We start from the raw sequence: 12,732 nt of genomic DNA, 5'->3' as shown, positions 1-12,732 counted from the left end.
GAGCAATTGTTTGTCTCTTGGCTGCCCCCGCCACCATCCTCGGTGAGAGAATCGGGAAGTGAACTGTTGCGGCTTCACTGCCCGGTTCCCTACTGCGCATGTGTGAGTCACGTGGCGCATCATTACTGGTCCCTGCTGTCTCCCGGAACCAGTGTGTTTCCCAGAAGACAGCAGGAGGGGGGGGTGACGCAAAGGGCGTGACTCCCACGGGAGTCTGTTCCTTGAAGTGGGTGCCAATACCTGTATTATACAGGTATCTGCATCCCCCTCCCCCTGAAAGGTGCCAAATGTGACACTAGAAGGGGAGGGTTCCGAAAAGTGGAGGTTCACTTTTTGTGTGGGCCTCCGCTTTAAAAGAATGCAAGGTGTGCTTGCAGGCATTTCATTCTCTAATGACAGTGGAGACGAGCCCTTATTTTTTCCATTTAAAACACAACCATGCCTTTTAAAACTATAACCTTTTTATACCATTATATCCATACTGCTATCACAGCTTTGTAAAGGCAGAATTTGTAAAAACATTACCTGGATTCTGTTTTGATCTAAAGTTCCTCAAACCCACATAATTCAAACTTGCCTTGAGAGTTCAATAATTAGGCATTTAGATAGTACTGACAATCAATGTAGGATTTTACATACTCTACATTTACATCAGTCTCTGCCCTCAATAATCTCTCAATCTAAGGCCCCTATCTCGCATGCATACATACTGGCGCCAATTTAAACAGGAACCAATTATCCTACCAGTGTGCCTTTTTAGATTGTGGGAAGAAAAAAAGTATCTAGAGCAGAGGTCTCCAAACTTTTTAAACAAAGGGCCACTTTATTGTCCTTCAGAATTTAGGAGGGCCAGATTGTGGCCAGCGGGGGCAGAAAATGTCCCGGGTCCAGCACCGGTGAGAAATAAAAGGGGCCTAAGGGTTGGTGGTCAGTAGGAGGAGGAGTAGGGCTCCTATCAGTAGGAGGAATAGTATGCCATCATTGATATCAGTAGAAGAAATAGTGTCCCCTTGTTGGTGTCAGTGAAAGGAATAGTGCCCCAAGGGCTGCATAAAGGCTAGCAAAGGGCCACATCTGGCCCTCGGGCCGCTGTTTGGAGACCCCTGATCTAGAGATAACCAATGCAAGCACTGGAGTCAAATGCAAACTCTATGCAGATATAATTGGTGATGCCTCAGACAGAGAAACATAATGTTATACCACATGGGTTCTGTAAGTAGATCTACCCTCCCTACATGTGATATACACTATATTGCCAAAAGTATTGGAACACCTGCCCTTACATGAACTTTAATGGCATCTTAGTCCGTAAGGTTCAATATTGAGTTGGCCCATGCTTTGCAGCTAGAACAGCTTCAACTCTTCTGGGAAGGCTGTCCACAAGCTTTAGGAGTGTGTCTATGGGAATGTTTGACCATTCTTTCAGGCATCCGAGAACAATATTTGATCTGTAAATAAATTTATAACCTTAAAGTGGTTATAAAGGCAGAATTTTTTTTTATCTTGCAGCATTCTATGCATTAAGATGATCAACCTGTGTGCAGCAGCCTCTCCTAATACTTACCATCTAGAGGTCCATCTAGATCCAGCGATGTTGCAAGGGAGACTCATTGGTTGGGACAGCAAGCACACACACACACTGCCCAACTGGGCAATATGACCACATCCATAACAAATAGTGACACTGCTCAGCCAGGGAACCCATTGTGGTCCCACCAGGTACCCCTGACTAGCTTGTGGTAGAACACAAATGAGGGGGCAGCTGAAGCTGCTGTCTGTTTGCTTCCTGGATTTACACAGACACACACCTCCAGCTCTGTAGCTCTCATTGGCCCTCTTATGACTCACCCCCCCCCCCTTCCTGGCATACTCACAAGTGAGAGAGCTGTGTATTTCGTCATAAGCCTAGGCTTTTTTCTGGCAGAAAAAAAAAGTTTTACTACCCAAAGATAAAACAACAAGGGCAGGAGATTTAATAGATGGAAAGTTGAAAAAAACTAATGAAGTTCCACTTTAATGTCTAAACCGCTGGCAACAAAATTGAGTACACCCCCTAAGTGAGTCCAATTAGGCATTTTCTCTCCCCGGTGTCATGTGACTCGTTAGTGTTACAAGGTCTCAGGTGTGAATGGGGAGCAGGTGTGTTAAAGTTGGTGTTATCGCTCTCTCATATACTGGTCAACATGGCACCTTATGGCAAAGAACTCTGAGGATCGGGAAAAAAAGGATTGTTGCCCTACATAAAGATGGTCTAGGCCATGGGTGCTTAACCTGTGGCTCTCCAGCTGTTGCAAAACTACAATTCCCATAATGCCTCAGCCTTTGGGAGACATGCTTGTACCTGTCAGCGGCTTGCAATGCCTCATGGGAATTGTAGTTCCGCAACAGCTGGAGAGCCACAGGTTGAGCACCCATGGTCTAGGCTATAAGAAGATTGCCTAGACCCTGAAAATGAGCTGCAGCACGGTGGCCAAGACCATACAGCGGTTAAACAGGACAGGTTCCACCAAAAAAGTTGAGTGCACGTGCTCAGCGTCCTATCCAGAGGTTGTCGTTGGGAAATAGATATATGAGTGCTGCCAGCATTGCTGCAGAGGTTGAAGGGCCTGTCAGTGCTCAGACCATACGCCACACACTACATCAAAGTGGTCTGCATGGTGTCAAGTGTGTGTGACGGAAACCAGGTGAGGAGTACAAAGATGAGTGTCTTTCCTACAGTTAAGCATGGTGATGGGAGTGTCATGGTCTGGGGCTGCATAAGTGCCGACCCACTGGGGAGCTACAGTTCATTAAGGGAACCATGAATGCCAACGTGTACTCTGACATACTGAAGCAGAGCATAGTTACATAGTTAGTCAGGTTGAAAAAAGACACAAGTCCATCCAGTTCAACCACAAAAAATAAACAAACAAAATAAAAAACACCGTACAATCCCATACACCCAACTCCATACCCACAGTTGATCCAGAGGAAGGCAAAAAACCCCAGCAGAGCATGATCCAATTTGCTACAGCAGGGGAAAAAATTCCTTCCTGATCCCCCGAGAGGCAATCGGATTTACCCTGGATCAACTTTACCTACAAAACTTCGTACTTGGCATGATCCCCTCCCTTCAGACACTGGGCAGTATTGCAACATAACGACCCCAAACACACCTCCAATATGACAACTGCCTTGCTAATGAAGCCGAGGGTAAAGGTGATGTCTCCAGACCTAAACCCTATTGGGCATCTGTGGGGCATTCTCAAACGGAAGGTGGAGGAGCGCAAGGTCTCTAACATCCACCAGCTCCGTGATGTTGTCAAGGTAGGATTGGAAGAAGACTCCAGTGGCAACCTGTGAAGCTCTGGTGAACTCCATGCCCAAGATGGTTAAGACAGTGCAGGAAAATAATGGTGGCCACACAAAATATTGACACTTTGGTCCCAATTTGGGCATTTTTACTTAGGGGTGTTCCCACTTTTGTTGCCAGATGTCTAGACATTAATGGCTGCATGTTATTTTGAGGGGGCAGCAAATTTACACTGTTATACAAGCTGTACACTCACTACTTTACAGTGTAGCAAAGTGTCATTTCTTCAGTGTTGTCACATGAAAAGATATAATCAAATATTTACAAAAATGTGAGGGGTGCACTTTTGTAAGATTGTGTTTGTGTATAGATAGAGATTTTATTTTTTATTTTTTTACAATATGCAAAGCACAATATATAGGAAAAGCGATAAAGTAGCAAGTGGCTATGTTGGCTTCATATTTCCATGTCAAACAGACCTAACGATGAACGCCTTGTGGTGACCAACTAGGGTTAAATTGAGTTATTTTGCGGTAAAGGATCTCCTCAATCTAATAACATAAAGACAACCAAAATCCATCAATAAATAGGCTCCCCTTCAAAGAGAAAAAAAGGGGCGGAACGCCCCTCCCTGAAGGAAAGTAAAACCGATCACTCAGAAGTTGAGCTGAATGCTCTCTTTCATTTTTTTAAAGAAGAAGCAGAGAAATTTACCAAACACGTCAACAGAAGCTTTCATGGCTAGTTCGTATGAATAGGCCCAAAAAGTAAAAAAAAAAAAATGTAATGTTGGATTTTATTTATTCATTAACCACTTCAATACCGGCCCATAGTTATATGACGTCCACAGATGGGATCTCCCATTCTGGGTGGACGTCATATGACTTCCTGGGCTTTGTGAGTGGAAATCTGAATGATGCCTGCAGCTATTTGCCGACGGCGAATCTGTACACCATTAGAACGATCATAGCGGCGGTTCCGCCGCTTGATCATTCTTGTAGGCAGCGGGAGGGGACACCCCCTCTCCTGCCGCCATCCGGTGCTTCTCCGTGCTCTCCCGTGCCGTCGGGAGCCTGGAGAAAGAATTGTCCGGTGCCGGATGGGAAGCATAGAGATGACTGGTGACCAGATGGTCACCGGTCATCTCTATGGCTGTCGGAGGCTCGGGCGCGATGTGATGTCACGCCTGGGTACCCGGAAGTAAACAAAGCCGTGATTGCGGCTAGTAAGCATGAGATCTGTGAATGTTTTTTTAAAATCTCATGCTTTCCAGCCTGGAGGAAAGATGTGGGGTCTTATAAAAAAAGAAATTATACCTTTTTTTTTTTTTTTTAAACGTCCCTGTCCCCGGTAGCTCGCGCTCAGAAGCGAATGCACATGCAAGTCCAGCACACGTATGTAAACCCTGTTCAAACCACATATGTGAGGTATCGCCGCGTGCGTTAGAGCGTGTGCAACAATTCTAGCACTAGACCTCATCTGTAACTCTAAACTGGGTAACCTGTAAAAAAAATTCAAAGTGTTGCCTATGTAGATTTTTAAGTACCGAAGTTTGGCGCCATTCCATGTGTGCGCAATTTTAAAGTGTGACATGGGTATCTATTTACTCGGTGTAACATCTTTCATATTTTACTAAAAAATTGGGCTAACTTTACTGTTTTTTGTTTTTTTTAATTCATGAAACCATTTTGTTTCCAAAAAAAAGGCGTTTGAAAAATGATTGCGCAAATACCGTGCAAGATAAAAAGTTGCAGTGATCGTCATTTTATTCCCTAGGGTGTCTGCTAAAAAAATTATATGTTTGGGGGTTCTGAGTAATTTTCTAGCAAAAGAATGATGATTTGTACATGTAGGAGAGAAGTGTCAGAATAGGCCCGGTATTGAAGTGGGTATAAAAGCCGTGTATTGAAGGGGGTAATAAAAAATTATATATATTTTTTTTAATATATGGATGTTGGTAGTTTAACGCTGTTTATATAAAGATGGTGGGGTATATTTAGAGTCCTCGTTTTTTCAATTTGTTTGACCTTTCATTTATCATTTTGACTAAGGGAGGATACAGATCAATATATTTTGTCAAAGAGCATTGGATTACTATCTTTATTTGACTTTCCTTATTTAATAGCACCTTGAATATTGCTTGTTGGAGCAGAGCACCAAGCACCAGTCACTTTACTGGACTATGTATACGTGTGTTGGAACATATTGAGCGCTTGTGCCCTTTTGAGCATACAGTAGGTGAACCCGATTTTGTGTCAATCTCGCTCTCTTTCTCGGCGAGATTGAGCACCTACGAGCCCCATCGCGGGAGCCAGCGCCGAGCTGGCTTGCCGCGATGGAGACAGAGCCGTCATAGAAGCGACGGGAGATCCGACTTGGATTCCCGCCAATTCTACACGTGTGCGGCGTTTGTTATGGATCCTGAGGGGGAAGTCCCCGCCGGATTTTAAATAAAAATCCGGCATGGGTCCCCCCTCAGGAGCATACCGGGCCCTTAGGTCTGTTATGGGTTGTAAGGAGAGCCCCCCTACGCCGAAAAAACGGCGTAGGGGGTCCCCCTACAATCCATACCAGACCCGTATCCAAAGCACGCTACCCGGCCAGCCAGGAAGGGAGTGGGGACGAGCGAGCGCCCCCCCCCCCTCCTGAGCCGTACCAGGCTGCATGCCCTCAACATGGGGGGGTTGGGTGCTGTGGGGCAGGGGGGCGCACTGCGGCCCCCCCACCTCAGAGCACCCTGTCCCCATGTTGATGAGGACAGGGCCCCTTCCCGACAACCCTGGCCGTTGGTTGTCGGGGTATGCGGGCGGGAGGCTTATCGGAATCTGGGAGCCCCCTTTAATAAGGGGGCCCCCAGATACCGGCCCCCCACCCTAAGTGAATGAGTATGGGGTACATCGTACCCCTACCCATTCACCTGCAAGAAAAGTGGTAAAAACACAAATAAACCACACAGTGTATTAAAATATTTTATTTTTCTGCTCCGGAGGCCCCCCCTGTCTTCTTTATTAGCTCTTTTACCAGGGGGAGCTTCTTCTTTGACGTCTTCGGGTGGGTGGGGGCCGCCGTCTGGTTCTCTTCCACCGCCGGGGGGGGGTGGCTTTTAAAAAAGCCCCCACCCCCCCAGCGGGTTTCCTCCGGCGTCTTCGGCGGGGCTCTTCTTCTTCCGCTATCCCGACGGGTCTTCTCCGCTATCCGGGGGGTCTCGCCGCTCTCCGCTGTTGACTCGTCGCACCCCGGTTCTTCGTCTCGCAGTCCGGTCCCTTCTTCCGTGCTGTACGTCTTCTTCCGTGCTGTGAGTTCTTCTTCCGCGCTGTGACGTCATGTTCTTCACTTCTCTTCTTCTCCCGATGTTGACTCGCCGGTCCTCCTCGCTGAAATGACGGATGCGCGCCTTGCATTGGACCTATATAGGCCTCACAGTCCCATCATGCTCTGTACCTACCCATGTGATACCTACCCACGTGGGTAGGTATCACATGGGTAGGTACAGAGCATGATGGGACTGTGAGGCCTATATAGGTCCGATGCATGACGCGCATCCGTCATTTCAGCGAGGAGGACCGGCGAGTCAACATCGGGAGAAGAAGAGAAGTGAAGAACATGACGTCACAGCGCGGAAGAAGACGTACAGCACGGAAGAAGGGACCGGACTGCGAGACGAAGAACCGGGGTGCGACGAGTCAACAGCGGAGAGCGGCGAGACCCCCCGGATAGCGGAGAAGACCCGTCGGGATAGCGGAAGAAGAAGAGCCCCGCCGAAGACGCCGGAGGAAACCCGCCGGGGGGGTGGGGGCTTTTTAAAAGCCACCCCCCCCCCGGCGGTGGAAGAGAACCAGACGGCGGCCCCCACCCACCCGAAGACGTCAAAGAAGAAGCTCCCCCTGGTAAAAGAGCTAATAAAGAAGACAGGGGGGGCCTCCGGAGCAGAAAAATAAAATATTTTAATACACTGTGTGGTTTATTTGTGTTTTTACCACTTTTCTTGCAGGTGAATGGGTAGGGGTACGATGTACCCCATACTCATTCACTTAGGGTGGGGGGCCGGTATCTGGGGGCCCCCTTATTAAAGGGGGCTCCCAGATTCCGATAAGCCTCCCGCCCGCATACCCCGACAACCAACGGCCAGGGTTGTCGGGAAGGGGCCCTGTCCTCATCAACATGGGGACAGGGTGCTCTGAGGTGGGGGGGCCGCAGTGCGCCCCCCTGCCCCACAGCACCCAACCCCCCCATGTTGAGGGCATGCAGCCTGGTACGGCTCAGGAGGGGGGGGGGGCGCTCGCTCGTCCCCACTCCCTTCCTGGCTGGCCGGGTAGCGTGCTTTGGATATGGGTCTGGTATGGATTGTAGGGGGACCCCCTACGCCGTTTTTTCGGCGTAGGGGGGCTCTCCTTACAACCCATAACAGACCTAAGGGCCCGGTATGCTCCTGAGGGGGGACCCATGCCGGATTTTTATTTAAAATCCGGCGTGGACTTCCCCTTCAGGATTCATAACAAACGCCGCACACGTGTAGAATTGGCGGGAATCCAAGTCGGATCTCCCGTCGCTTCTATGACGCGCTTGCTGGGATGTGCTGTCACTATTCCAGTGAGGGCGAGATCTCGGCACCATGTCGCCGAGTATCAGCGCGACGCTGTCGTGCTAAAAGCACAATATCACAAACACCTACTGTAGTTGCAATTTTTTTTTTATAAGACACTGATTTGTTTATTCTTAAATTGTTCATTTTAATTATCTGAGTGATATATTTATTGGTATTGCACGGTAGCACTTTACGTTGATATAGGTCTCATATTTGGTAAGCGCAGCTCCATTTCTTGTTTATAGAAGAACCACTACTAGGAATATGAGTGCAGGGGAGGGGAATGTATCAGCCAAACCATTCCAGGCACACTCAAAGTAGAGGTCTGCCTGTTCTCTACACACATGCTCGGTCTCTATAGATTCAGAAAGGAAGCTAAGATGTAACAACAAGGCTCCAGTTTCAAGTAGAGAGATGGAAGTGCATGGTAGGGAGCGGCACAGGTGCAGGGAGGTACAGTATGATATAAATTGGCATTTTCTTCTAAAATGCATTGATGGATCATTACAGAGACAAAGCAAGGTATCTCAACATGCATCTACTTTATGCAGCAGTATTTTATTTTTATTTTTTAAATCATGAATTCTTGAATGTTTATCTTTAAGCACAGTTGCTGTGTGTTAATTGAACAGTATTAGCATTTGACATATTGGTTTGACTTGTTTGAAATTGTACTTGAAGCAGAATAGAGTTTATGCTGCTTTTATGCCAAAGGGGTAGTCCAGGAGAAACAAAGTCATCATGTCACATCTGACACAACAGAAGAAAATAAGCCTTGCTGCTCTGGAGATTCCCTGATGCGTTTATTCATCTCGCCCTAGAAGGTTTTTTATCTTAATGCATTATTCTATGTGTTGCAGCCACCCTAAAAATTACCTGAGCCCCATTTCTGTCCAGCGATGTCCATAAATGTCTCGGCTGTCTTGGACTCTCCCTCCTGATTGGCTGAGACACAGCAGCGGCGCCATTGGCTCCCGCTGCTGCCAATCAGAAAGAGAGGGACACACAGAGCTTCAACTCGGCTTGGGTGCCCCCATAGCAAGCATCTTGCTTTGGGGGCACGCAACAGGAGGGAGGGGCCAGGAGTTCCGAAGAGGTACCTGAGAAGAGGGGGATCTGGGCTTCTCTGTGCAAATCCAGTGCAACAGAGAGCAGGTGAGTATAACATGATTGGTTTTTATAGAAAAAAAAACTTTTTAGGGTTGACCCAGAGAAAACAATTTTGAACTCGGACCAGAATTGCCTCCTCCTTGACAGAGGGCATGCTATCCAGAGGAGGCAGGCATACTAATGAAGTATTATAGCAACCTAAGCTTATGATCTGGTGTAAATAATATGTATCCATGGGGTTACCACATTCACTTAGAAGTTGGGTAACTCCTCTGCTTCTTGAAAGTATACATATTCGCCAGCACACCAAGGATCTTAAATTACCAGCCAATGGTTTTTATTGCAGAGAGATCACATCACAAAGACAAGTGCAAGTGTCTTTGTTATGTCATCGCTCTGCAATAAAAACCATTGGCTGGTAATTGAAGACCCTTGGTGTGCTGTCAAATATGTACACTTTCCTGATGTTAAATCCAATATCCAGCTGTTAATCGCTACATCACCCACCATTGATGAGCCTGGTTTCCAGGAATGTGTGCGATAGGAATATAAACACCATCCTCCTATTCTTGGAACAGCTGTGACTGGCAAATTTGCCTCGATCAGACCACCTTTTAGGAAAGCCTTATGCAATTTTATTTCCTTCAACTACGAGTTGAAAGAAAAAATGGCTTGATTCCCCCGTTAAAGTCGGTGTTGATGGGAGAATCGCTTCCCTCTGCATTAATGTGTTCTCACAGCAGGACGTTTCTCGGGCCATCAGAATACAATGATCACTGCTGGCAGGTATAGCCGCCAGCAGTGACTGAACAACGAAAACCCAACAGCCTTTTCAAGATCTGTCTTAAAATTGGGCCTATTCAGCAGGAACTGGGCACATTTTGATTTAAGTATGGGCAGAGTGGTTTTATAGAAGTCAATTTACCAATAAAATTACCTGTAAAATTTCTGCTCGATCAGCACAAGCAGCTATAGCCGGCAGCACTGATCAGTGAGTTATGACGGCGGGAAACTCTCCCTGCTGTCAGATCACAAAAGGCACAGCGGGAGGATTCCCATCCACTTTGAATGGGGGAATTGAGGCTTTTTTTTTTTTTTTTTCAACCAGCACATCATCTATGGGCTGCCTTAGTCAGTTGGTTCGCTCGCACAAAAAAAGTGAATGAGGTCTTCCAAAGCTTTTGCAGTTGCTGTTCCCCTTTCAGTGCAACTAAACGGGAGCGTTACAAACGCATGGAAAGCACAAAAGCAGCAAAACCCTTTAAACTGCAATTGCATTAAAAAAAAAAAAATTTATTTACGTGTGATTGTTGGCAACTGATTTTATGCTGGGTCCTTGAATTTGTGGGAGACCAGTGGTGATATACCTTTACCCATATTCACAGGTGTATCCAACTGCTAAAGACATCTCAGCCAAGTGATAGTATCCCCCCCAATAAACACACCATAATATGTAATAAACCATTGGTTGGTCTAGCTACAGTATAGGAGAGTTGTAATTTTTTTTCTTTTATGGCCTAAAACTGTCAGGGATTATTGACATTAAAGTTACAATGAGATAGTGTCTGAGCTTACTAACACCTACCAAAAAATGATTGGTGGTGTTTCTTAGCAAATTTGGTGCTCGCACTACCAATGAAGTAGGGGAGGGATAAGATTAAACACCCTGAGGAGAATCTGGAATATATTAATGCTTTGTAATTGTGTTTTTTTCAGGCTTGAGAAGCTCTTATGCAAGTCAGCATAGCCAGTTGGGCCAGGACCTGCGTTCAGCTGTATCCCCTGACTTACAGATTACTCCAATATATGAGGGTAGGACATATTACAGTCCAGTCTATCGCAATGCAAACCATGGAACAATTGAGCTGCGGCAAGGTTCCCAGACTGCAATTTACCGCACTGGCTCAGGTGTGTATTCTGCTTAGGTTGTCTGTTCCTGAAAACCTTTTCTTTTTTTAGTATTATCTACAGTAAGAAATCATTTCCAATATAGACTATTTTATCAGCTGCTGACCAATGCCCTCATTTCAAGGACATGAGGCGGCAAGATCAGACAGCCAAAAAATCTTTTCACTGACCTGCACAGTCTCTTTTCGATCTTGCATGCATGTTTTTGCAGGCACCTCTGGTAAGAGCTGTATCTTAAAATGTACCTTAAAGCCTGGTACACACTAATAGTTTTTTTTTTTTTGGTCAACCCAGTGCGTTGAACGAAAAAAAACTGACGGCGCCGGTCAGACGCTGTACTATCCATCTGACGTTGGTACAGCAATCTCCCTCACTGAGCTGTTGTGTTCTGACAGGGGGATGCCTCTCTGCCAGAACACTCCATTCAGTTTGTCGAACCGACTGACATACACATGAGCCAAATATCGGCCAGTTTTTATTTAACCAACTGATGTCTCCCAACATTTGGACCCGTATGTACGGGACTTTAGAGGCTCTATAATATTAAATCTATCTGATTGAATAAATGGCTTCTAGGGAAATGTAACAATTTTACGGTAGTTTTTTGAAGCAATGAGCTTCCTGGCGATCTCAGAAATCCCACACCTAATATTTTTTAGGCAAGTAGATCCCATGAGTTCTATTTTGTATGGGAGCTCACTGGAGTAGAAAGCACAAGTATGATTCATTTTCCAAATTCTGGTGGATGTTCTGATTTTGCCATTAAAAAAAAAAAAAAAAAAAAACAGTAGTGACCAAATAATGATAATCTGAAATGATTGTCCTTCATATGGCCCATTCATTTAGTATGGTTGTTTAACTGAGTTTTCTATGCTTAGCCGATGAAAGGGTAAATTGCATATTGTCATAGAATGTAGATTTGGGGAAAACCATACAAGTCATATCATTAATTTTAACTAAGCCTCCCCCCCGAGGACCAGGATCCTAACTCCTTTGCATAATGTTGTTCTTTAGGTCCTAAATGGTTTACTGTCATAATGCCATCGAGGCAGATCTACAGTATAATTTTATAAAGTAGGCTTTAAACATGATGAGACTTAAATATAACAAAACCTTAATCAATGATTCTGGAAACACTTGCATTTTAATATTTTCTTATTTGGGACTCTTTAACTAAATGATAAATCTTCAAATTAGACAGCCAGGTACAATAACATGAATGGATTGAAAATTAGAGCCTCTCAAAAGGATAAGGTTAAATGCAGATATTTCATTTAATATCAAACCTGTCATAAAAGAAATATGTGAACTGTCATTATTAATTTTGGATGCAAAGTCCAGCGTGTTCATTTTTTTTTTTGTTCTACTATACTGTCCCTAACCGTAAAACAGACCTTACAACGCCGAAAATGAACCATTAGCGCTAACCTGATTATAGCCCTTAACTAATAATAAAGTCCTTGACAAAGACCTACCTTTTATCCATACCACTGCACAAACCCCCTTCATCAAAATAATTATTTTAACTGTTGTCAGTACTGAAAGGTAGGTGTAATTTCTTATTAAAAAAAACTGTTACAGATTCACCGGTGCTGAAATCTACAGGTCTGACTACTGTTGTGCTCCTTAAAATATAAGATGCTAGGTGGTCAAAACGGGTCTTTTTAACTTAATTACAATGACCCTGGACAAGTATGCAGATGAGCGATTCTGATTTCTATGCTGCATTTTTGTTCTGGGTTTGTAAAAGCCAGGGGATAGAAATGCTGTCCATGCACTAGCGTTTGTAGGTAATGGCGGCTTGCATGGTTATCTCATGGCAGGTTTCTAATAATCT

General features: G+C 45.3%; 1 protein-coding gene across 12 annotated transcripts in view; it reads left to right on the top strand.

Moving 5' to 3' along the window:
- PKP4 (plakophilin 4) overlaps positions 1–12,732 on the top strand; it is a 372,718-nt gene that overhangs the window by 263,953 nt on the left and 96,033 nt on the right. For 10 of the 12 annotated variants that reach the window (XM_040357916.1, XM_040357915.1, XM_040357912.1 and 7 more), the window contains one exon: positions 10,704–10,895. The exons of the other annotated variants lie outside the window; for them this stretch is intronic. In XM_040357916.1, the coding sequence (XP_040213850.1) occupies positions 10,704–10,895 (192 nt within the window). The remainder of the gene's footprint in view (positions 1–10,703; positions 10,896–12,732) is intronic. 12 annotated transcript variants of the gene reach the window in all.

This window comes from Rana temporaria, chromosome 6, assembly GCF_905171775.1.
Source record: "Rana temporaria chromosome 6, aRanTem1.1, whole genome shotgun sequence".
NCBI lineage: Eukaryota > Metazoa > Chordata > Amphibia > Anura > Ranidae > Rana > Rana temporaria.
The sequence above is the reverse complement of the archived record's forward strand: the minus strand, read 5'-3'. Positions and strand labels throughout refer to the sequence as shown.